General features: G+C 42.2%; 1 protein-coding gene across 1 annotated transcript in view; it reads left to right on the top strand.

The window, feature by feature from the left end:
• CLYBL (citrate lyase beta like) overlaps nucleotides 1-26,831 on the top strand; it is a 165,241-nt gene that overhangs the window by 2,751 nt on the left and 135,659 nt on the right. Inside the window, exon 2 of the mRNA XM_030458835.1 lies at nucleotides 3,217-3,270. Coding sequence (XP_030314695.1) covers nucleotides 3,217-3,270 — 54 coding nt within the window. The remainder of the gene's footprint in view (nucleotides 1-3,216; nucleotides 3,271-26,831) is intronic.

Genomic DNA, 26,831 nt, shown 5'->3' with positions numbered 1-26,831 from the left:
ATGTTATGCTTGCATCATTATCTAAAGGAAAAATTGAGTGTGGGTTTGAAGTCGACAAGTGATGAAAGTAGCCCTGAGGTTGTCAATTAGAAAGCCAAGGCCTGGAGTTGATAAGTTAATGGCCAGTTCCCCTCATACCCCCTCGCTTTGCTGCCTGCTCCTGCCTCACCCCTCAGCAGCTTTACTGCTTAGAACATAAAGAAAAGGCTCCTGCTGGTTTGTGTCCCAAAATTTATCCTGCTAATATGATTCACTTATTTTCTTGGCTGGTTGCAATGTTCTCAGTGTGGACAGGTAGTTAAACAAGGAGAAATGACACGCAGCAGATAGAAAATTCAGTCTCAGAATTATGTCTCCTTTTTTCCCTATATTTGGTTGGGGCTTTTTTGTTTGTTTTAGTTTTTGTTTGGGTTTTATTATTATTTTTGTGTGCTTGTTTAAATGTTGAACCTCCAACATAGATATTTCAAACCATCCTCCTGTAGCACATACGGCAAACTTAGCAGCAGTGCATAATTCAACTTCTGTAGGTTTGTTTGTTTTTTAAGTTTTAGAACCTGAAAATAATGGCAGCCAGTTTGAACTTGTGTTCTGTTAAAAGTGGAGGGCAACATGTAGGGTTTTTCCTGAAGGGAGATATTGATTACCAAAGTTTATGGTATAAGGTAATATAATACGTAGTGTTTCTGTTTCACTTGGGCAGCAGGCAACTAACGTGTTGCTGTTTCTCCTAAGGAACACGTGGGTTTAGAGAAATAGGTGAACTATGGAAAATAACAATAGGATTTCTTCAGATTTTAATTTTCTCTACATAGCCCTGTCTCAACCTCGAGCAGGCAAGTCATAATCGTGAGTATGAGAAGGCAGTTTAATTTGTAAGCACATTATGGTTTTTGACCTTTCTGGTGGTTACACCATAAGCAGCAAACATCTGTTAAATAGTAAAAAATTGCTGTTGTTACTTCCTGCCAAAATCAAATGGAAGAGGGAGCTCAGAGCATGGACTACTGCTCTGGAGTCTCTCTCTCCTGCAGCCAGATTTCAAAACATGAAATAAAGCATATACTAGCTTAACTCACAGGAAAAGAGACACAACGTTGTATTGAACAACTCAGCTTTGGATACCACCTCTACCTGAGGTGCCAGCTGTGCCCAAATCCCACACAGCAGAGCTCTTTCAGTGCTTCAGCAGAGGTTTGGTGCAGAAGTAGCACATGATTTTCCAAAAAGCACGTGTTCCTTCTGTGCCATGCTTTGACTTACTTACTTCTTGAGATGGGTGTCTCACAGTACCCATAAATAATGAAAATGTGCGATCACCTTTTTTAATGAGAGGTTTTGTTTTCTTACACTTTTTGACTTATGTTTCTGATTCTCCAGGATTAAGTTCCTGTGGTGGGCTGTTGCAAGAGAGTTTACCTCAAGATGAAGTAAGAAAACTGTATCTAGTTTAACCTGCCCTGTTCAGGTATCACATCTACCAGAAAGCGTAATTCTGGTGTTTTTTTCCTGAGTTGGTCCTTTCCTTGGATTGCAGTTTTGTCTTTGCAGGAATCTTTTGTAGTTACTTTCTCTATGAGGTTCTGAAAGTTAATGGTGTTGGGCCAACAAAGCTCAACTTCCAGGGGAATAGTTATCTCTTTCTGGACTTTATTCTCTTAAACACTTTCATGTGTTTTTATATCTGTCAGCCCAGCAGGGCTGTTGCACAAGGTACATTCACATGCACTAGGAATCCAGTCAGCCAGATTTTGGTGGTTCCAGTCACTGCTCTGCAAAAGGCAGACAGATGCCAAAATTGCCATCTCTTCCAGTGTGTTTCTGCAGAATGGTTCTCTCTTGTGTTGTGGGGTTTTCCCCCCTCTCCTTTTGTTTTGACTTGGTTAATTCCATTTTCTCACCCATAGTGCTCTCAAAGAGTCCCTTTCCTGCCATGTGTTTCTTTACTTTTATCATGCCTTAACTACACACACTTCTTTAAGTGGGAATGAAAAATTGAATTGTGTCCTGTCTGCTCAGTAGTTTGCACTACTTAATTGCAGACTTCCACAGCACATGCAGCTCAGGGGTACTAAACAGTGCCCATCTTATGGAGGCTATGGTGCTCTACAGACAGATTGCAGGTAGAACTGGTCTCTTCCCCCTTTTCCTAAATGAGGAGGAAGAGTCTCATTTTAGGAGGAAAAGTTTCTTTCTTCCCAGCAAGGCTGGTTGCACTGGGTCACTTCCATCACCCCAGTGTCAGAGCTTTTGATACTACAGAGCCTTCAAGGGCTAAAAATCAAAGGGGCTCCTTTCCACCCACATACTTCACCTTTCCTGGCAAATACAGCCTGAGCAGTATTTCCTCCTCACCATTTCTGCATGGAGCTCATGCCCCACTTAATGCTGATCTGTGCTCAGAGGCATGCAGGAAAGAAATGAAAATTACCAAAATGTGGTGTGGCGTTTCCTATTTTTTTTTCTTTCCAATATGAAATCTTAAAACAGGGGGAGGCTTGTGTAGGTTCAGAAAGTTGAAGCATTTAGAATGGAAAAAAACCCCTTGTTTTATATATTAAAAATAAAAATTAAAAACAAAAAACAAAACCCCCCACACGAAACCAAAACAACAGTGCTTGCTCAAAGGCATGTTTGGAGAGAGAATATTGATTTGACATTTCCAGATTTTTAATTTGTAAAACAAAACTGAAGTTATCTTTATGCAGTCAAGATAGATTTTCTTTGAGTATACCTGAAATGATACAGTCCTGTTAAGTCAACTTTTTCTTTGAGGTCAGTATCATCATGCTATTAGCAAGCTGTCATCCTGCTGACACTCAGTACTGATGTTCCTGAACAAAATAAACCAAAAAATTAATATCAAAGTTATATGCATTTCTTTGGGCAGCTGTGTGTGGGGACATTATTTGCTTTGACCACTTTTGCCTGGAAAATGATCTATTAGCTTTAAAACACAACCAACAAATGGCAGAATCTAAAAAAGAAAAATGAAGATGTGATGGCTTAGGTTTGTTATTGTAATCCATGACTATAAAATCACATATTCATAACACAATGGTAATGGCAAAATTAAATGGCTTCAACCCAAATGTAAACTTTTAGGGAAACCATCAAGAATTTGGGCCTTTCTGGTACTGTAGATCTCAAAGATGTTTGGAGGCCTTGACATCAGAGTCCGAGATATTCATCGCTTCTCTGATTCATTTGTTGCAGGGTCTGCTGCATTGAGAGGGCTGGCTGCAGGACATCTTTGCTCCACAAAGGGAGGTACTTCAGAAGAGAAAGACACTGGAGATTTTTATTACTTTGGGCAAGTCCAGGATTTTTTAATATAAACATTTGAGGTGTAGATCTTGCTGCTTTCTGCCACTCATAATGGTAATGTTGGCACCTTCCTTCATTTAAAAAAAAAAAGTCTGGAACTAAATGATGAGCAAAGAGCTGAACCGAGTCAATGAGATGGTAAAAACTTCATGATCAAGAAATAAATAACAGAACAGTTTTCAGAATTTATGCTGAGTGCGTTTCTTCTGAAAAACACATTATTAAAATTATGCCAAGGCCTAAGCTTACTGTAATCTGCTTAAATCATAAAAAATAACAGAATAACAACAATGCTTCCAGGCTGTGGGTCAGACCATTCAGCTGATACGCTCTGGAAATGCAAAGTGTTTGAAGTACTGAGTTGGCTTTTGAGATCATTAGTCTCTTCTGCAAGTATCAAGAGAGTATTTTCTTCAATATATTCAATTAGCTCAGTTAAATGACTAATTTATTCAAACTTGACCAATTGGGAGTTGAAAGAAGCAGAAAAGCTTGTTCTCTACCAATTTGTGAATAGAAGCTAATTATGAGAGGATTAGATTTTCTAATACTACAATATTGAAGGATATTGTGACTAAATACTAAATTGGTGCTAATGCGAACTAATACTGAGCTATTTTAATATATCAAGTTTTAAATGAAATCACAATTTTATTTAGAATTCTAGCTTGTTTAAGACAGTGCTATTTATAAACCCTGTTGTTGCATTTTAAGTTGCATTCCAGTTTGCATCCAAAGAAATCATAAGTAAACACAAAGGGATCAGCTAGTAAATAAAAACTGTGCCATACATTATTTTCTAACAAAACCAGTAAAATTAATCTGAAAAATGTATAATGAGGTATAGAAAATATTAAATATATATCAGTGGAGCTACTCTGTCCTTCTGGTTAGCAATACGAAAGTGCCAAATTTAGAGTAAAATCTACATTTAAGATACAAAGCAACATACTTTAGTGGTTACAAACTGAGAATTAACCTTTCTCCAAGAAAATAACTAAACATTTAAATGGGAAAACAAGAGTCAAATTAATTATTTAACTCAAGCTTTCCCACTTGGTAGTTTAATTCCCTTATTTTTAAAAAAAACGTCTTTAAAACATTTCATCCCGCTGAAAGTCATCAATAACTGAGGTACCTGTGAGTGCACATAAACACAAACTTGACATAAGGATCCAAGGAAATTCAGCCAAGAATGTTATGTCAAGAAAAATGGGAGGGTAAAATTTTCAGTCCTGCCCATAAACATTTGGTAATATGGGACACCCCACAATGAAATTTAATTACTACTTCTGCTGGTAGGATCATGAGAAAAACGTTGCTTCAGGCAACTGCAGAATGAGATATGAAGGACAGGAAGGAGAGTGCCTCGGTCATCGTGCCCTTGCTATGAAGATGCTGAAATCTTGCTGCCATTGGGTCCTTGGTGTCTCAAAGTTTGACATGGACACCATGTGGTTCCTCTCCATTGCTCCTCGCATTGAAAGCTGTTCCTGTAAATGCCAGTTCATAACCTTTCATCTCACTGCTTTTGAAATACAGCATTTCTGTTGCTGACCATTTAAAGATCACTTGGGCAACAGTTAGCATGCCTGGGGTTTTATATCTGTTCACCCACATGCAAAGTCCATGAGTGGTGCTGAGCTTTCGAGAGGTGGTCTTTCTGCAACAGTGTACTTGACAAGATGGGTAGATGGCTCTTTCTACCTCCTACCTGGGATGAATGACTAGGAGCACAGCAACAAGTGCTTGGTGTAGTGCTGCCAGACCAAGAAGCAAATCTCAGGGTGCTCCAGCACTGTGCTTCTTGTACATCCACTGCTGTGTGTCTGGCCTTGACCTTGCTGAGTATCCTTATTTAGGTTTAAACCTCTCATGAAGAAGATTCCTCATCTTTCAAGTCCTATGAGGATCATCTGAGGAACTGGACTTTAGTTTGGAGGAGGCTTAAGGGAACCCTGATTGCTCTCTACAGCTACCCAAAAGGAGGTTGTAGTGAGGGGTGGTTTGCCTCTTCTTCAAGGAAGTAATGATAGGACTGAGGAAATGGGCCTGAAGTTGCACGAAGCAGGTTTTCAATTAGATATTAGGAGGAATTCTTTACTGAAAGAGTAGTTGGGGCACTGGAATGGGATGCCCAGGGAGGTGGTGGAGTCATTGTCCCTGAAGGTTTTTCAAAAACCACACAGGTGTAGCACTTCAGGACAATCATGGTATGTTTTTCTGGATTGAAGTTGGACTCTGTGATCTTAGAGGCCTTTTACAACCGTAGCAGTTCTGTGGTTCTGTGGTCTTCAGCAGCCCTATAAGACAGCTATGTAACTTAGAAGTAGCTCATTAGTAAGTAGAAAAGAAATTTATAAGTGGAAATCTTGATGGGTATAGTGGCCTGTTTCTCCAGCACCCTCTTTTCCCCACAGTTACTTCCCAAGGTAGTCCTGTATGTTTCATCTGCAAGTCTTGAGCCTCTGGGAGCCTTTTGCTGATCACATCTTTCACTGACAAGCCCAGAAAAGGATTTTATTAACCACCCCTCCACCCTGCTGCCCACTGCCAGAGGCACAAGAATATAGCAATGAGGGGTGCGTAGCAGATGAAAAACTGATGTGATGGTGTTGACAACCCCAAAACTGTGAACATGAACAGGCTAAGGGTGCAGCATGGCCTCTGTTCCCCTCCATGTGATCTGCTGTCTCCCTCCTCCTCAGCAGCTGCTCTCTGGGGCCCATCACCCTGCTTGGGCGTTCACCGTGACAGCAATGAGGCTTTCTGTGTTTACTGAACAATAACAGCCAGTGTAAAGGGTGCTGAGTAAGGCTGTGCTTTACCTGCCCTGTGTGTCCTGCCCAGAGGTAGATTTTTAAATACACTATTTCTTTGTCATCCTTTCAACTAAAAAATCCAGATTTGCCATCTCTCCCTCATGCACATCCGATTGTGAAGAACAGAACAGTATATAGGTTTTTCCAGATCAATTTTCAGACACTTGGACCTTTATTTTTTTCCTGTGATGTTTCTAAAACTGGCAGAAGAAGTTTTTGGGGGTTTTTTGGGTGTTTTTTTGTGTTTTTTTTTTAAGCCTGCATATGCTGCAAGGAGTATTTTAAAATAAGGACTTTATTATTTTTATTTTTTTTTAATCTTTAATCATGTTTAATGCTTGTATAAGGTGCCAGATTTTAATTACAGTTGGCATTTATAAGCGTGGTGCTGGCAATGGCAACCATATTGCTGAAAAAAGGCATAAATTTTGACACTGGCAATATGGGAACCCAGCATATGAGACTGTAAACCTCATTGCTTTCTGTTTTAATATACTCATTTAAGGGAAGAACTTTTAACAGTTAATATTTAACTAGAATGTTTAGGGTTTGATATAAAGTTGTTTCTAATTTCAAACTATTTGTATTTTAGGTCCTATCAAATATTGGCTAAGGCAATAACTTTCTATTAAACAGCCTTTAAATAAGCAGGCTTAAAGTAGGGAAAATAAGATGCTTCATTACAAGAAATGAGGTTGGCATCTACCAGGTTTTCCATTAAGTTCCAGGTCACAGACAAATAAAGGAAGTATGTTAGGAAAAAAAACCTTTTTTAAAAATAATTAGGGAGATGTCTGTTTTGTTCACCAGATGGGAAAATCAGTAGTTGTGGGTGGTCTGTGCTGGATGGGGCATCTCACATTGGCAGACTATGCCTTTACTTTTTAAAGTCCTGGGACAAAATGTGAAAGTAATGACTGTTCAGAGTGCTCCTCTCTTGGATACCTAGCATGCTTTTAAACCAAGATTTGGTGAGTTTCTGACTTTTTTTTTTTTTTTTAATAGAGTGCTCAAGCTGTTATGTCTAGTATTAGGCCAGTTGGGTATATTTTTGGTAGCTGTTTATGGGGCTCTTGTCTTTTGTGCTTACGCCTGTGTGTGCCTGGACTTGCATGTGCACAACTGAAATGCCACAGCTTTACAATTCTCTATTCGCATGTTCTGCACAGGGTTTTCATAATATTGTCACTGTTTGGCTGTGTTTAGGTATATGTAAACTGCTGGTTACATAATTTGTTTCTTTCCTGTAGTTCATTCGCTTCAAGGATTTTAGAACTATTGATTTACCAATACTAAAGAAACAAACATTATTTGCACAAATAAGAAGGAATATCCTGTTTTAATATAAATTGAGTGTTTGCAAAAGCATTAAAATCTATAGCATTCTTTTTTTAAGAAAAGCCTGAATACATAACCTAAATGTGCCCTGCGTGGATAGTACAAGTAACATATGCATATTAAAATATGGTAATTTATGAATGTGTTAGATTTATCTTGGTGCAGTTTTGTAACTTTGCTTACTGTTTCAGAACGAATACTTTTCTAATTGCCCAGATTAATTTGAGAAAACAGTCTTTTTGAATATGGGAAGATGGTTCGAAATTCTTGTATTGACATTAAGAATAACAGATTTTATTATCTGAACTGTGTAAGAATGCGTGCTGTTCAGCAGTGACCTCTCAAAGAATGAGGCAGAACCATTTATGGCATAGGAGGCATTGCTTTCTATTTACCTTACTTACAGACAATTTTTTTGCAGTTTCTATATGAATGGATCACAGAGATTGTATGCATGTGTTATATCTATATTGTAGCTTGTGTTAACGATCCCACAACTTATTATGTTGAAGCATTCTTGAGATAAGTGAGGCACTCAACTTATACCTTCTTTGTAAAATCCTTTGCTATGCATGACATGTACTCTATTTTTTTTCCTTGCAGTAAATTATAAAGCTTTTTTCTTTCATGAAGTCTCCTTCCAAGAAAACACATACAGCCTAATAACACACGCCTTGAGAACCATGCATTGCCTCCACTACAAAGCCGTGTTTTCACTGAAGAGATAATTATAATATGGTTTAATGTTCTTGTCAACCCTGAAACACTGTCCCTAAAGAGTGCTATTCTGGAGGATGTCTTTTTGAAGAGAGTTGAATGTAGCTAAGAAAACATACGTATAGCCACACACTTTTCTGATAAACCAAGGCAGATATTTAATACAATATGTGCTCTCAGAAAAGAATTCTACATTTTCAAATGTGTTAGTTCAGAGCTGCATCTCCCTCCAGATTTTACTGTTAAGAAAATGGAACATTTGCTTGGATTTTTTTATTTTGCTTGCTTCCCCTCCCCTTAATATTTATAGACTTTATATCTATACAAGGACATAAACTCATAATAATAATTAAAATGCTTTTCATGCGCTTTGAAGCACAGACTTAAATGAGTAAAGAAGCCCAAACTGGAACACAAATGGTTCTTCCCAGGCAACAAACACGCTTGGCTGTTGATATGCTGTAATTTTCTGCTTTACTTAGTAAAAACAGCAATTACTTACTTGTTCCATATCCCCCCCCCCCAGCACAGATGCTACTCAGTCTGTCCATTTTCTGAGCGCTGAGCAGGCTGCACGCGTGCACGTGCATGTGTGTGCACGCATGTTTTAATGCGATGCAGTCAAGTTTTCCCCTTGCTGCTGGACCATTTAGCAGCATTTATTTGTACTGCTTCTAGTTTACCACCAGCCCAAGACAATAGTGTGCTGGAAGCGGCTGTGGCTGTGAAATCTTGCTTATCACTCTTTCTGATGGTGGAAAATGTTTCCAGGTGCAGCTTTGCAAGCATAGCTTTGACCTTCCAAATCAGTGTGAGGAACAGATAAAAGCTGGATGTCACACCAGTTAAGGCTGCAGCCTGATTGAACAAATCTTTAACATCTTTTTCACTGTATTGTCTTTCGTGGTGGTCTAGTGGTTTTGAACAGTGTCTGGTGCTGCTAAAAGCTATGTGGTCTTGAAGCAAAAAAGCCTTTTAGGGAAATGAAATCGCAGGCTGGCTGAAGGCAAAGCAAGATTCCCTTTGGCTTCAGGCTGCCTGGGATTTCCCTCTTGAGTTTTGAAGCTCAGTTAAAGGCTTGTAAGTAAGAAAAATGCAGTTTTCTGCCACACCACGGGTAGTAGTATGACCAAAAAATATCTTGGGAAGCTAAGAACTACACAACTCTTGCAGCGCTCATACAGCGAGCTTGAGGCTGCTGACACATATAAGGAATTGTGTGGCTCCACACATTGCAACCTGACTGCTGAACTGGGTGCTTGGGATCTTGAATTTAATATCTAATTATTTTTAAGAGCGACTGTTAAATGAGGAATATGAATGAATGTGGTAATTAATTGAAAGGCATTTTATTAAGTATTTAATTAGTATAATTCTGGAGATGTAGTATAAAGGAAGCACAATACCTGGCAAAGTGTATAATTTGAATCTTTATTACAGTCATCTCATCATTAGCAATCCATTTGCTTGCTCTGGAGTTAATGGGATTATTTTTTCTCCTTCTTCTTTGAGGAATTACAAAGCAAGGCCTTAAATTAGTATTGAAAGTAATCTCTATAGAGAAACTTTTCACTGCAAAACTTCCTCAATGGGCAAGTGTTAAAACGTTTCTGATGCTGCACAGTTTAAAAATATCCTTGTGATTTCCCCCTCGGGTTTGTATATTCAAGCTAGATGCCCCTCATTTAAAGAATAAACAAGTGTTTCTGGCAGAATTAACATTAAGTTTGTTTTGGTTGCCCCCATCATTTTCCTTTTGTTTTGTAGTGGAAGGAAAAAAAATGCCTAAAAATAAAAAATATTACTTAATGAACGTAGATACTAAGTAGCATGAAAAGAAATTACAGATGCCGATTTCTCATTGCCCCTTTTTCTTTTTGTTTTTTTTTTTAGAGTTTGTTTTCTTTTACAAGATATGCTGTGTTCTTACCTAGTATTTTTATACCTAAAGTTTCGGTGGATATTTCTTAACTTAAATCTTGGATTTGGTGCTGTTTGTTGTTTTTTTTTTCCTAAACTACTTCATTTCTTTTTTGAAGAAATAACTCATTGTGGCATTCAATCTGACAAAACATACAGGCCTTTCCTAATAGTGAATGCACAATAGTTTTTAAATTATGTTCCCTCGTTTTTTGCAGGCTATACATGTGATTTTTTTTTTGTAATATTTTTTATTTTAGCTGTGATGATGTCACATATAAATCCATTGCCACATTAGATGCTGCTACGATCGCAGCTAAGGCTGAGTGAGCTCTGTTGAGAGACAGGTATCTTTGCTGTTGTTTCTCTGAGAAAGACTGTGTGGAGGGATACTTCCAGACTCCCATTTTGTGCAGTTGTCTTCTCGCTGCCCAGAGGAACGTTTGCCAAAGCAAGAGTTCCCACTTCGCTCCAAACGCATCCGTAGCCCGTTCCCTTTTTCTGTGTAATTTTGCTGACAATGAATTGTTAAGCTATAAATAAATACTCTTTGTGGGTTTTGCTTGTTTTGTTTTGTTTGTTTTTTTTTTAAATCAGCTTCATTTTAACACCTAGTGTTTTTGAAGGCACTTGGTTTCCAGCTTTCACATCCAAATGTTGTGATGGAGAGAGCAATGGCATGGAAGGCTGCACTGTTGAGTGTTGATGACCGAATCTTGTCTAAGTCAGTAAATAATCTTCTTGACCTTGTTTCCTCTGGAAATTCCCCATGGTTGCATATTATTGCCTTAAGGAATAAATTGATTCACTAATATTTTCTTTTAAAAGACCAGAACAAAATTTTACTGAAGTTCTCTTTTGATAATAATTTTTAAATTATTATTATTGTTGTTGCTAACCTTGCTTTCTTTAATGATACTGGCGTTCATTCAGCCTCTGTACCTCCCTGCACGCTGCATTCTTCTAAGTCTTTTCCCTTGAGAGGAGGCTGCAAAGACCTACAAGAGCTCAAGACAGCCTCATTAAGGCTGGAAAGTAAAATATTCAGGAGTTAGGAAATGTCAAAATTAAGATAGCTGATGCAATCAAAGTTCAGCCCTCTTATATGTTTGCACGATAGCGTTGTCTTTTTATTTCAGGATAATACATGTTTTTTTCCACAGGACCCCTGCCTCTGTGAGTGAACAGGATGGACGATGCTGAGTTAATGAGCAATTATTCAATATTTTGTTTTCTCCTAATTTTTCAATGTGTAGCCCTAGGCCTTATTTACTGCACACTATTGAAACCCTGCTGTGAAGACAGAATTGTTAATTTCCTCATGAGCTTTTCTATGGCACTTATTGCTATAAATATCTGAATGCTTAACAAACATTAATTAATTTATCTTCAGAAAACCCTAATGATGAAAAGAGCTGGTATTACTACTGTTTTACAAATAGGGAGCTGAGGCATAGGGAGATGAGTGTCCCTAATGTCCCATAAATTTGGGTGTCAGTTGTCAGCCTATAGTTGAGAAGGTAGAGGTCTGCATTTCACCATGCAATTCTGAGGCACCTTTCCATCAGAGAAGAAATGTAGCACTAGGTTAGATAAAGAGGCTTTCTTGACTGTTATTGAAAGAACTAGCGAGATGAGCTATGCAGGGAATACTAATGCCATTTATTGCCCTGATAGTTTTTTTATGTGGGGAAAAAACAGAAGCCTTGCATATGCAAACCCTCTTCACCTGTACTCTTACTTCTGAATGTCTGAATAATTTTAATTCTGTGCTAAGTAGGAACTTCTAAACAGATTTGCAGAGCAGCATGGCTGCAACTTCACTACACTTGAGCTTGAAATACTTAGAAGATACAGTGAGCAGAGAATCACCTAAACCTAGACAAGGGAAAATACTGCACAATACCATCCCTTAAATTACAGGCTTTTCACAGATTTATTATCCTTATTGTGGGTTTCAGGAAAATGCTATCTTCCACTCAAGATTCAGAGCTCTTAGTTCTTTATTAGAGTCACTTATCTAAGCTCTTGCTTCCCAAAGTCATTTGGAATATGATTTAAATAGGTAGGGCGCCTTATAGAGAAGTACAGAAACAATAAATGTGTTGAATAGGAGTGTTCTCTTGCTTTAGAAATTGTTCTGTGATAAGGGAGCAATGGCATCAGTTCCTTCCTTTATTTTTGAGATTAATGAAGCATATATTTCCAAAACACCAAATTTAAACTAGTAATGTATTAAACTACAACTTTCTAAATGAACAGAATAGAGGCATTCACCTGGTAGAGAGCAGACCCAGTTCCTGTCTTTGCTCCAGGTAGTTGTTATTAATCCAATGCATTTGGTCAAAGACAGAAAGTAGTTTTGGTGAGTCTTCGTAGACTGATGTCATGGTTTAATGCTGGGCCAGCAATTAATCAAATGACAGATGCTCTCTATTAATCCCCTTCCTCTCCCTGATAAAGAAAGGAGAATAAGGAGAGAGAGATGGTTTGGAAACTAAAACTACACAACTTAATGCAGCAGTAATGATAACAAGGAAAAATTATTAAATATATACAAATATACAGAAAAATGATACCATGTGCTTCCTCCCTTTCCCCCAATAACTTCTCACGTCACCACCGAGGCTGCAGGGCAGCCCTGGGAAGTCCAGGCTGGACTCCTGAGTCAGCAGCAGTCAGGAGCTGGAGGCAGGAACACAGATTCAGGCTGGCATGGATCAGGATCACAGGCACACAAACGGACTGAATCCTCCCAGGATGCCAAAGCAAACAGGGACAGGAGAAGAAAGGTTGAAAGTGAAGGGTGAAAGGGAAGGGACTTGACCCTTTGTGATCCCTCAAATTTATACCGAGTATGACACATATGGGATAGAATAGTCTGGTCAGTTTTAGTCACTTGTCTTGTCTGTCCCTCCTAAAGGAGGGTTGCAGGGGTGGACCTCTTTACTCCCTTTCTTTTTTCTGTAGCATAAGATGTTTCTCAGAACTGAGCAGTGGCCTGGGTTCTGCACACCATTCTCCAGCTGTTAACTATAAACATCGGGTGTTATCAGTCCTAGAAGCAGACACTGACTGAGAAACTTGCTGTTAATTTCAGCAAGTGCAGCTACTCACAAGAGACTGAGCTGAAAGCAAAATTACAAGACAGGAAAATTTACTCTATTCTGGTCAAAACCAGGACAACTGACCTCAAAAAGTCCATGCTAGGGCTTGGCTGGATCATCTTTCTCAAATTCAGTGTAATCTGTAACTTGCACTGCTTCTGCAGTCTGTCCCCAGTAAGGGCGAGACCTTAAAAAAACCTTAAAGCAAACACACAAATAAACAAAAAATCCTCCCAGGGACAATAATCTTTGTTATCCAGTCCAAGATTCAGGTCTGTCCCATAAAACATCTCTGCAAGAATTATATTATTGTAGACAGTTTCATAAGCTGTGTGCCCCAGGGGCTGAATTTGGATTACCCAGAAATGTCAACTTGGCTATTTCTAAACTTTCTGTTAAGTTTGCTTCACAGTCTTAGCAGTAGTATTTTAATAACGATTTTCACAGATAATTTTTTTCTAAAATGATACTGGACCCCACACTGTTTGTCAGCATGGCTCATGGCTGGAGAGCAGTGAGCTGTGTGGGCAGGCAGGCAGGTAGTACCACTACAGTGCACTTATCTATATGCATATTGCAATAAGTTATCAGGTGCTGGTATGGTATCAATGCACAGGTGTTATGTCTGCTCAGTGCAGACTGGGTGTCACTTATGTGCTGCCCTTGTCACCTTTGTCCCTGGAGCATGGTTGGTGCCCAGTGGTGTCCATGGGGAGGGAGGGGGCCGTGCTGCTTCCTCAGCACAGAGACCAAGTCAGGCAGGTGGGAGTCTTATTCTTCATCAGAGGCACTGCTGGAAAACAAGACTGCAGGGAGTAGAAGGGGAGTGGGGGATGAAGTAACCCTTAGGGCTGCTTTTTGCCCACAGTCTTTTATTACAACATGAGTATGATTCCCAGTACATGCAGGTCAAAGGAGCCGCAGCCTGCCAAAGTCCCACTGACTTCTTGTCTAACTGAATTATACTTGCTGATACTATGATACTTTTTCTGGTTTGGAGGGGGAATCTCTAAAGAAGCTGAGGTGCACCAGAGGCCATTGCAGGTGATGAGATGCTTTCTTCTGCAGTTCTGTTTTGGTCCTCTCTTCACAGTGCATTTTTATAGTCCCCGTTCGTCTTCTAAAGCTTCTCATTTTCCTTCAGCCCTCTTGCCTGGACAGGATTAGCTTTCCTCTTAGGAGTCAGGATTTGGGGAAGTGTTTAGGGAATGCACAAGCAAAATGCCTTCTTCCTGTGTCTTTCTAAAACTGCTGGTAGCCACCATCACGGGGCTCTGTACCTGAGCTGTGCTGAGGAGCTCTCTTGAGGGAAGACGGTGCTGCACAATCTTGTCTGACCAAGGGCTGCAAGTGGAAGGAGCACAGCAAAGCATTTACATTATTACCATCTTAAATGAAACAGTTTTTCACTGCCTATGTTGAATTGCTCTTTTTCAAAAGTTTTAACTTGGCTGAGTTTGGGTGATTTCTAATGCAGCAAGTTAAAAGGCATATTTAAAATACAGAAGACTCACAGCCCTCCTTGCTAAGTTGGATCTAATTTGTAAAGGAACACTTTTAAAGATCTTGGCCACTTCAGTATGTGGAAGAAACTCACTTTTGGAAATCACCTGTTACTACTGTAAAGTTCCCAGAACTTCAGCCTGAAGTGGATGTGTAGCACAGACAATTCCTGTCCCTGCTGTCAGCAAAATTATGTGAGACTTAAAATGGGGAGTGTCAGGCAATGTAGTTATAGACCACACCATGATCCTACTGTAGATACTCTGCTTCCATGATGGAAGCAGATTGTGGACACTGTTGTGTTAATGGAGTGACAGAACTTTCTGCAGGGCTAATTGGGGAAAAGGTATACTTTTCCAGTCTGCTTAGGCTACAGATTCCAGAAATTTAGAAGAAAAAAAGGAATCCAAGCTGTAGGAAAGCAAACATCCCTCTCCAGCGCTTAGGTGCAGATCGAAGTAAATGTGGAGTTTTGAGGTTGTTTGTTAACAGAAAGACCAATAATGCTAATGCAAACCCCCTGCTATAACAGCATCAGAACTGTTGAATTGACAAATTAGCACACAGGAAATCTGCAGTTGCAGGAAAAAAAGGGTCTTGTGACATCTTTATACAGAAAAAAGACTGCTTAATCATGTTACATTTTAACCTTGTGTTCAGATAGTGGGCGCTCATGTTATTGTCTTTGTGAAGATGAGTTGTCACTTCTCTCATCTGGTTTGCTCTCACAACAAAGAGGCAGGAAAGCTTTCTCTTTGAAACAGAGGAAATAGAAGAATTTCTTTCAGTGCTAGGCTATGTAATAGTTTTAATTTTATGAGTCCAAAAGTCTAGCCTTTAATAATTGATACTGAAATGAAAATTGAATATCAGTGTAAGGGAAGAGAATTCACAGCTGAATTCTAATTATCACAGAGAAAATAAGCAGAACTGTAGTTGGGCTGTGCAAAAACATGGCATTAGGAGTGAACGTTTAGCTAAAGCTGTCCCAAAACAGCTCTGTGTTTGCTCTTAACCAGCAGCTGGTAGCTAGAAGGTTGTAGATGTGCATTTGGAGCCAGCCAAGCTGGTTGAGAATGGCACCCCCCCTTGCCATCTCATTGCCACTCTGGGAAGAGGTGATTGCTCCCATAGGTCTGCCTTGGAGAAGTTCGATCCATGCTAATGGGACTCATTGTGCCTGGAGCAGGGTCAGGGGCTCTCATGCAACTCCTTCCCACCAGCGTGGTTGCAATCACATCCAGCCTGTGTGTGTGATCTCAAGCACCCCCAGGCTGATGTTGTCTCAGGTTAGGTTCAAAAGAGGATATCTACCTGCATCCTTCAATCACCAAAAACAGTAGGTGTCCTGCTGGCAGAGGTTTTATATCTGCTGCTTAGCACAGTGCACCCTGGAAAGAATTTCATGTTTCTCTTCTTCCTCTCCCTAGCTGAACTGCATACACTTTCTTCCCACAGTCAATGGAAACAGATATCTAATCAATGTAATAAAAGTCTTTGTGGGGGGGTTCTTCATATTCTCTGTGGAGACTAAATTCATCCACTGGCTGATGTGCTAAATATTTACCAAGTTCCTGTTCAGATAATGTTAGGACTGGTTGAAAAATGTAAGCAAAATACCCAGTTTTGTAAGATGACACTTTTTCTTCTGGTGTTTCTGTTGTTTGAAGACCAATTAACAAGATTTGGTTTATTCTGGTTTTCTTTCTTTTCTCACTTTTACTTCCCCTTACCCCTCATCTTCCCAGTTTGCCTGTGTGCAGATAGAGGGCCAGGGAAATAAAAACAGTAGATCAGGCTGTGCCCATATTCATTGCCTTCCAATTTTGACCAAAATAGCAAACTGTCAAAGCCTTGAGAGTGGTGTTTTTAACTCTTTCCTAATATGAAAAAATTCAACCAGCTCTAGTGAATAAAGGCTTCACAGTACTCTTAGCTGAAAGGAGCAGTAAGTGGTCATGGAATTTTGTAGCAGCAGTACATAGATTTGTATCCTTCTGTTTTGCATAGATGTCACTGGGGAACAAGGTGCTGAACTCATACCCCCTGTGCAACATGGAATTACTGTCATTGCCAGCTTAGGCCCTTTCTGTAAGGAGCAAAAGCAACGACAACTGAAGCTGTAGAGAGCAAGAATGCCTTTTTCAATCACTTTTCTGGTGGACTTGTATGGATTTGATTTGAATTAGCAAATGCTGATTTATACAAAAATCTTCTTTAAAGGACTTATAGGAACTTGAAAATCTGATGGCAAAAATGATTCCTCAGCATACACTCATTTTTGCTCTTGTTCTGCTCTGGAACCATGGCACTGTCGTTGCACTGCATATTTAGGGGAACTTGGGCAGGAGAAAACAAGAAAGGCTGAACTTGACAAAAGCTATACTTGGCAATTATCTTCAGCAATGCTGAAGTCTATTAACTGTTGGGTTTTTGTTGGATTTTTTTTTCAATAAAAACTAGAAATTAAATCCTACTGTGCCCATCGGAGGCTTTTTCCAAGGAAGAGTTACTGATGAGCTATTCTTCCATGATTGTGCTGGCTTCTAACAAATAACAACATCACTGGTGTGTTTTTCTCAAAGTGAGTGTAATTTGCATAGCTTGCTTTTGGGGTTTCTGCTGCCGCCAGAGCTAATTTAATACTCATTAAAGTACTGAGCAAGTCTAAATCCAAAGCCTTACGGGCCCTCGGTGCAGGCCCATAAAGTGTGCAGATCTGCACTTGCTGGGCAGCTCTAGGGGGGGAAGCACACTGTGGGAAGAGGGGTTTGGTGAGCATCCTCCTGTCACAGAGCTGCCACCGCCTTGTGCAAGTTTGGAGAAGACTCCTATCACTCGTGGGCAGAGGCATGTATCTCCTGATAGCAATCCTACCTGCTGAAGCCATGAACAGAGCTAGGTGACAGCTCTGATGATGCTTATCCCATCCCAGCAGGCTCCCCAAACATGCGACTGGTCCAGGTGTCCCATCACAGCTGGCATGGGCTGATGTGACACCAGGGATGCCCTTCACGTTGTGCCCGCAGAGGCACTGGGCTGCTGAGCAGTGCCACCCATCAGCACAGCTTCTTAGCAAGGGAACCCAATGCTTGCTTGCTCCATGGCATTTTCATCTCATGTGGAGTCTCTCTGCAGCAGGTGAAATAATGGTGCAGCCACCACTTTCCACAGGGCCAAGGTTTTACCCAGCTTGTTGTAGGCACCAAGCAACCCAGCTGCCAACACTGACACTGGGGCTCAGGTTACCCTCTGCCAGCGGAAGTCAAGAGATGGCACAGGTGTTGTGTAGGCTATGCCAGCTGTGGCCTTTCCTGCAGGCACAGAGGGGCCATGACTGCCATCACCTCACCCGTGGCGACATCCCAGCTGGCAGCTGTGAAGCCAGTCCCTCTTTTGCTTGGCACATGCACCCCACACATGAAGGAGTGTGAAATGGGACAAGGTGCCTCTGCAGCTGTACAGGGGCCAGACCTGGTGGCTGCTCCCTCTGGCTCCTGCTGCTCTAGCTCCTCAGCCGTGGCAGGCTCGCTCCCGGTGGGGCATGTACCCTGTCCTGCGTCTTGCCTGCACCGGCAGGGTTGTCTTCTTGCAGGTCACTTCCCACTGGTTATTTTCTGGGCCAAGAAAGGTGGGTGACCACAGATGTCTGCTAGCTGGTGTGTGGGATGGCTTCAACTCTTCACCCTGTCTGTGTGTGGTGGTGCCCGGCCCGGCACTCCCAGCTCTGCAGTGTTGCCAAGCAACACTGGAGCTGCTTCGCTCTCTGCCTCCCCAGAAGTGGCTCCCTCCAGCAGCTGTTTCTGCCAGGGGAATACCTTGTCCCTCTGTCCGTGTATCCAGACAGCTGGCTGAACAACACGAGTGTGTAATAGGGTCGGTGTTCCGAGAGGCCGAGCAGCCCTTGCTGCCGTGGGGTGCAGGGCGAGAGCCTGGAGGTCTCCGTGGGGGGACGGTCGGTCCCCTGCCAGCTGGGGGACCGGGCAAGCGGCCCCGCTCCGTACGCGGGGGAGATCGAACCGGGTCGCCGTCCTGTCGCCCTCACGGGCCTCCGCGCTTACGGCCCCACGCAGGGAGGGGGCACTGGGCCGGCTCCCGGCAGCCCCACGCACGGAGGGAAGGCCGGCCGCTTCCTTCCCCAAAAGCCACCACGGGCCCTGCGGGCATCCCGGAGGATGAAGCTCCTTTGCCTGCCCGGGCCCCCTTGGCCCCAGCCCCGCTAGATGGCAGTGCTGCCCCGGCGGAGCCTGCGGATGGCGAGGGGACGGGGGCGGGGACGGGGGACCGGCTGGGTGGCCCGGGGGTGGCAGCGAGACCGCCAGCCCCCACCCGCTTCTTGCCCCCTACCCCCGCCCCGGAGTGGTGCCGCGCACCTGCAGCCGCGGCGGGCACCCGGTACCGGCCCGAGAGGTCCCCGCGAACCCGCTGGTGCTCACCCCTCGGGAGCTGCCGCCGTCCCCAGGTGTGGCCCTACACGGCTACTGCCGTTATATCGCAAAGGGTGTGAAAATGTGTATAAAATGTACCGTCGCATATATATATATATATATATATATATATAATCCTGTATTATGTATTATTCTTTAAAATATATACCTGCACGGGTATTGTCTTTTTTTGATACCAGAAGCTGCTTCTAGCAGGGTACAATTTCCAGGGCACATTTGCCACAAATACTTTATGTTTTACAGAACCTTCGTTGATACACAGAGGTAAATTCTTCCCGGGTAGTCATACAAACACCAACAACTTAGTGCCTCTGCCAAAGAAGCCTCACTTTAACAACCAGATAGGTAAACATGAACACCAAGGCTGCTCTCAGCCTGTGTGATGAAGAAGCAGAGACAAATTGTCAAGTGATACTGTCTGAAAGCTGCAGTAGGCCTAAATCCCTCATGCTGTAAATTGAAACACTGCCATTTAATTCAAAGGAATCACACCGGTTTATTACAACATGGAATTAGGCTGGAGAATTGTAGATGTGATCGTAGCCACACAATATTCAAGAAATTCCTAATTTTCTGACATGAGGAAGGAAGGAGTTAGTTTCAACCATCATCTCCAAGAAATGGTGGCTGGTTGTCTGCCGCAGCCCTTCTGCTGCTTGCTGCTTGGTGAGATGTTAGGAGCCTACGTGCAAGAGTGATTCATCTCTGTGCTTCTTAGCTGAGATAACAGCATTGCAAACCCGGCTGTTAAGGTTAACCTGTACGCTGCATAAGGACAACAGATGGAAATTCTGGTTTAGAGCCACTGCAAAAAAATAAAAACATGTTCCAAAGGGAAAAGGAGCTTGTATTTCTGTGTTTGAACCTTTGATCTTTGTTCACATCTGAAGGGAAGAGTAGACCTTTTGCTGAAGACACATGGTTTTGCATCTGTGAAAACACAGCTGTACAGAGCAAAACAAAACTGGTGCAAAACACAATGGTTTTGCTGTGTCAGTTTAGCTGTTGGCATTAAAATGCTTTAGAAATAGTGGGGTTGTTTGAATAACTTTTCAGAAAGGCTCTGTCTTTACACAGTTGTTTGTTGAGATTTTACAGCGTGGATTTTAAAGTTTGTGGGTGATTGAGCAACAGCTGCTACCTAAATACTTAAAGCAAACTCATGGCAAAGTCTGGCATTCCCTCAACAATCCTATTTTAAGAATTAAAAAAAAATATGTAAAAAATAAAATTTTAAGATTTAAGGGAATAGCGACCCTGACAAAATAACCTTGATTCAGAGAAAAAATAATCCATGTACCTTTAGTGACACTGTAATCCTTAATGGTGTATGTGCAATATACAGCTATTTCATGATAACACACTGCCTTCCTGGAGTTGCCCCAATGCACCCCCCGAAAATAAAGGGATGTCACCCAGTGTCCCAGTCACATCTAAGAGTGATGCAAAGCTGCTCTCCGATGCCTGCCTGCCCCCACACACACTTGCAGTGACACATGGCCTTCCCAGCAGTGCCTCCAGCAGCCCTGCTGCCTCATTGTGGAGCTCGGCACCTGTGCGTCCCCCCCAGCACCTACCTATGTCCCCCCCCAAGCACTGCCAGTCACACACTTGTGTTTGTTTTCCACCTTAAATCCCTACTCACTCCGCTTGGTTTATTACGAAAGACAGGTGCTAGAAATGAGGAAGGCTAAATGTGCAAATGCAAAATTGTTTCTTTAGAAGGAAGAAATATTCTCCTATTTCTTCGCTACCTGATTCCTTTTGGAGCAGGAGGGAAATCTCACTCCATTTTTTAAATTCTTGAAATTGGCACGATTCTTTGCTCTTAAATTTTTTCCATCTTGGAGCCTCACAATAAGTTTTCAAATGTGTTTGGTTTCCTAAACATGCAGCTGGCACTTAATGGGATTTTCGAAAGAGCATAAGCAGGTTAGACATCCTCCCATCCATCGAAATCAGTGGGATTTAGCTACCTATCTTGCTCAGTTGCCTTTGAAAATCCTGCCAGGTGCTTGTCTGCATCTTCAGTTGCCGTGGAAAATCTGGTCCCCATCTATCCCCATGACCCCCCCTGCTCCCATCAGTATTTGTCTCCCTTCTCTGTCTCCCACACTCTGGCCTGTATTGATGCCAGAGCCTCCTCCTTTGTAGTTCCTAACACCAGGGACATCCCTCCCCTTTCTCTCCACCGAGCTGGCTCTTCAGCTGGTTAAAGGCTCAGTTGAGCAGCTATGAGCGTGCCCAGATTTTTCAAATTAGTTTCCCTCTCCTTCTAATGATTTTTAATTCTTTTTTGTTGTTTCGACTTTGTTAAGCATTTGGGGTTAAAAGACTCGGTGCAAAGGCATGGAAATGCAAGGGAAGTGCTCTGTTATCTCTCTCTGTTTTGTTTGTCTCTAGGCTGAATGTGAGGAGATGGGGAATTAATTTACCAATTAGCCTATCTCTCTCTGTCCTCTGGAACAGAAAAGTGGTCAATGGGTTTTATAGTTAAAGTCGAGAAAATTAGTATTTTAATTTCTGTCTCAACCTCAGATAGGGGTGACTCGCTGGGTCTGCTTGTGCAAGCAGTTCCCCATCTGTAAAATGGATCCCAGGTCTATATTTGCACGGGTTTGTGGCACGGATAATTAATTAAATGTTTGTGCAGCCTTTTGGAAATCCTCAAACAGAAGGTGCTAGAAGGTGCTGCAGGTTAGCCTGGGGCTGAAGAGGCTCACCCTAGAGCCCGGCTGCCCTTGGAGCCCCATGGAGTGAGGATGCAAGCTGGGGATACAGAGAGCTGCTGGGCAATTCCTTTGCCAGATATATTTTATGTTTTCTTCAGGGGAAAACAAATTGGAATGGGAGTTATTGGTGCGCACGCCTCCCTTGCCACACGTTGCCTCCTCATTTTCCCAGGAATAACAACAGCTTCATTAGCAAGCTGACAAAAAAAAAGAAAAAAAAATAAATAAATAAAAAAGAAAAGAAAAAAGACACTATTGAAATATTAATAATCATAATAATAGTCCGGGTAACGGAGAGACAACAACTCTCGTCTCTGCCTCATGAAAAAAGTTTCCTCTTTGAAGTGGTCGCTTCCCCCCTCGCCCCGCCGGGAGTTAAGGGGAACAATTGTCGAGATCTAAAGCCAGCCAGGAATGCTGAGCTGATGGCTTTCCTGCCTGCCCCCTGCCTGCCCCTGCCCTCTCCCCTACCTGCCCTCACACCCCTGCCTGTCCCCAGACTGAGTCCCTGCCTGCTCCCTTGCTCACATTCCTCCCTTTCCGCACCCCTGCCTTCCCGTATGCCTATCTGCCCCCGTACCCCCTCTTGCTTTGCCCCTGCCTGAATCCCTGCCCGCACCCTCTCACACATCCTTCCGTGCCTCCTCTCTGCCTGCCCCTGCCCGCATCCCCGCTGTCCCATCCACATCTCTGCCTTCCCCTTCCCTAACCCTTGCAAACACGCTGCCCACACCCCTGCTTGCTCCTGCCCAAATCCCTGCCTGCCACTAACCACATCCCTGCCGGCACCCCTCACTTGCCTTCATCCCTACCCACTTCCCCGCCAGCACCTTTGCCTGCCCCTGCCCGTACCCCTGCCCGCCGGGGTGAGGGTGCGGGGGCTGCACTTCGCGGCGGGGTCTGTGGGTGTCCCCATAGCCCCTGGTTTGGCCGCCCCTCCGCGGCGTGGGCCGGGGGGGGGGTGTGTTACCCTCCAGGGGTGAAGGTCCCCACCCCACGTAGCGACGGGAAAAGAGACTTTTCCATACAAACTCGGCAAGCGTCGGAAAGGGTTTTAAAGGTTTGAGTGTGTTTTGGGTTTTTTTTAACCGAGTTTTCCCCACCCGCCCCACCTTTTCCTGAGCGTGGCGGGCACCCTCCAGTTTGGGCTGCAAAACCGGCTGCTCAGAAAGGGCGCGATTTCTGTCATCCTCCTCTAGAAGGTATGGAAATGCCACTGGTAACAGTGAAAAAGGGATTTTAAATTTTTTTTATTTTTTTTTATTTTATTTTATTTTTTCATCTTACCTGTCTTTATGTAGATGTGTAGGTTTACATCTGGCTGAAGATCATCAATGAACATAACTAAGAGAAATCCTTGCCTGGCTTTGATTATAAATGAGTATTTAGTCCCTTAAAAAATATATGCTGGAACTATTTTCTCCCATGAAGCTACTTGCCTATCTCACGGGTACAGTTTCTTCCCCATCCAGGATTATTTTCCTGGAGATTATTATTTCTCCCTCTCCTTTTCTTTAAGAAAAACAAAACCAAACCAACCAAGCAGACAAAAAAACCCACCACAAGATAAATACTTTCAAGCATCTCCCGATGTTGTGGGCTACCCACATTTTGCAGTGTATTCCCAGTAATTTGCAGCTTTTGAAAGCGGGGCATTGTTTCTCTCAACTTACTGAAATGCACAGATATGTTAAATAGAGGGGGGGATCCCAACCCCAATGACTTCTGTTTCGCTGCATATGCAAAGAGAGGGTTGCTTGACTCTTCCCTCATGTTTGTTAGTCACATCCTCTTGGCCATTGTTTTGCTGTTTGTGCTGAGAATCCAATTTATTTTATGGTAAAGAGCCAGAGGCTGTTGTTTTGTTTTTTTTTTTCTTTTATTCTACTATTCTGAGCTGATCAGAGAACACAGAAAAAATACTAGCAATGCCAAGGGAAAGCTCTTGAAGAGAGCTCCAGTTGCTTTGCAGAAGAGATTTGTATCTCCCAACTGACCAGATAGAAAATATTCAATGTTATTAAACTTTCAAAGTAATTTTCAGTTGCATATTTAATTTTTGAACATCTTAAAACACAGCCACTCAATAGGTGGAGAAAACTTGCCTGTTATGTTCAGACTGTGCTACAGGTACTGTACTTCTTTTCGTAAGCATTAGGAGGTGATACTCTGGCTGCTGTAGGTTTCCTGTTTCTTGAAAAACCTATCCCAAGTCCCCCAGAAAAGCTGTTTATAATAACAGGGCCTATTTCCAGTATCAAGAGCAGGGGGGAACACACAACATCATTTTCATATTAGGAGATTATTTTTGAGGGGGAAACACAAACAGGCTCCTTGTAAGAGAGGTGTGAGCTGACTGAATTGGGAAACTATCCCACCTTTGAAAGCTCTGGAGTCCCAAAATGATTTTATTAAAAAGGCTATCAAGGGCCAAATTTCTGATGTTGTTATGGCAACGGGAAAAACAAAACATGGGTATGCAGAGCATCAAGATTGTAATAAACCAACAAAATAAACACTGTGTTCTATGTGGAAAAGCAAATTGAACAGTGGTGGCCAAGTCTTATACTTCTCTCATTCAATACAGTCACCATTTTCATCTGTCCAGCCATGCAGATGGTGCCTTAATGAAGGTGCCAGCAAGGCGTTGTGATATTTATTGCCCTTAAAGGTGACCAGAGATTTCAGTTTGTTATTTTTGCCACTGACATACTGGAAGAGGGATGTTTCCTTATGTTTTACATTTGCCTCTTCTACAGAAGCCTCCAAGTTGTTTTTTTTTTACTTTTTTTTTTCTTTTTTTTTTTTTCTTTTTGTAGTGACACGTGCTCCTAACCCTTTTTGTCCCTGCATTCCCTACTGTCAGCAGTCGCCTCCATAAAAATAGCTGAACGTGATCCTCTTAAACCTCTGTGATACTAAAATTTCTCTGCCACTTTCATTTTGCTCTTGCTGACAGTGTCCTGAAGCCACAGCCCCATCATCCCTAGTTTAGCAACAGCCCAAGTGTTTGGGAACCTCATGGGTCCCTACTGTAACACGCTTCAGGAACCTTTTGTACAGCAGCCGGACGGGATGAATTTGCCAAGTTTCAAATTTCAGGGGCAGGCAAGACATTTGTAAGTCAGTGGTTTTGTTATGCTGGAAAAGTTCTTTGCTTTGCAGGCTTGGGGATTTTTTTTTTTACTTTTAATAAAAAGGAGATGGAGTGTGACAGTAAGCAATTTTACAGCATTAGGAGCTTTGGGCTGTAAACAAAGACAAACGAATCCCACTTACTTTCAGTCTCAGAAGTTTGCTGTTAGATGGTCCCACACTGAGGACTCGATCCTACAGAACGATACTCAAGCAAAACACAGCTTGAAGTCTTGGAGAGTTGTGCCTGCCTAAGTACCCTGGAATCAGTCCCTCTGCCTGCACAAAAAGTGCTGGTTATCTCCTTTTAAAGATTTTTTTCTGTGGTCCCAATCTTCATCATAAGACTGATTCGATTTACTTTGAGATCGCCTTGTTGAGACAGTGTTCTTGATGCAAAAAACAGAGAGCAAAAGGGAAATAAATGTTTTTTTGAGTAAGACTGCTTTTTTCTTTGTTCGGTTGTGGGATTTTTTAACTAAAAAATGTCTCCTCTTCCAAATAAATCAAACCAAAAAACCTTTTATCGATGTCTCTGATTTTAATTTATTGTGATTTTTGTTTTGAGGTTCCCCCCCAAAATTAAAACGTATTCCCCCGATGTTTTAAGCTTCAATATTCAGCATTTTACAATGCATGATTACTTGACATTATTTAATTGGACATGAGGGTGTAATACCGGAATTTCCGTTATGTGATGGATTAATTGTTTTCCTAATACTTTAAAGGCTGAGATCCAAACATTTTTCCATTCTATTGCAAAATTAACTGCAATAAATCTGTCAGACCCAATTATTCATTTAAAACATTCCACACTGATTAAATCTGCACATTTGCCTGCATGCAAGTGTGAGAGAGAGAGAAAAGGTGTTTGGGGGGGGGGGGAGCCCAGGTTTATCTCTTCTGTCCTCAAAACGGCGGCGTTGTTAGAAATGCATCCTTTATATTTAAGCTGGAAAATGTGATTAGCTAAATAGATTAACGAGAGTATGAAGTGTACGTGGACGCACGTCCCTGAGTCTCCCTGCCGGCCCCCCCTTCTCTCTGCCAGGTCCGGACAGGCAGAATCGTCAAATTTAGATGTTTGATGCTATTCGGGAGGATCGTATTTTACTTCGGGAGGGTGTGGGGTTGCAGAGGAGGTGTTGGAGGGGTTGTGTTGTTTTGGTTTTGGTTTTTTTTTTTTTTTTCTTTAGTTTGTTGATGTTTTCAAAGTCTCTAAACAAAGTCAGATGTGTTAACAGTCTTATTAACAATGTTAAAATGGAATTAACAGCTTGTGGATACCTCTGGAGTACAATAGCATGTCAGCTTACCCTGCCCCCTTATAAAACGCGTCCCGCTGTCTTTCTTTTGTTTCGTGCCCAATCAGCAAACTAAAGTTTTGTTGAGGCAGAAGGGCAGTTCAAGTGTTGCTGCTCTGCAGAGGGAGGAGCGGCGGCGGGATTTCTCCTCAGCCCCGGCGAGGCCCCCAGAGTGGGGAGAGGGTCGGACCCACAAACCTGAAGCCCAGGCAGGGCTTTGCTGACCCGCCTGCCTCCCTGACCTCTGCCGCGCTGTTTTGTCAGTTTAAAAGGCTTTGCCGAGGTTGTAGTTTACTTTTATGGGCCTTTCAGCACGGCTGCAAAAGCTTTTGTTTATTTAAGATGTAGTGTGGTTCAGTTTCCTATTAATCTTCATATAGCTTCAGTGGCTTCCCCACTTCCGTAAGGGCTCGTCACTGAAACGCTGCTGTGCTTGGTCTTAGGCAGTCAACACCAGCTGGGTAGTTACAGTAAGTTT

The sequence above is a fragment of the Calypte anna genome, chromosome 1 (genome assembly GCF_003957555.1).
Source record: "Calypte anna isolate BGI_N300 chromosome 1, bCalAnn1_v1.p, whole genome shotgun sequence".
NCBI classification, from domain to species: Eukaryota; Metazoa; Chordata; class Aves; order Apodiformes; family Trochilidae; genus Calypte; species Calypte anna.
Note: the sequence above shows the minus strand (reverse complement) of the source record. Positions and strands in the feature narration are given on the sequence as shown.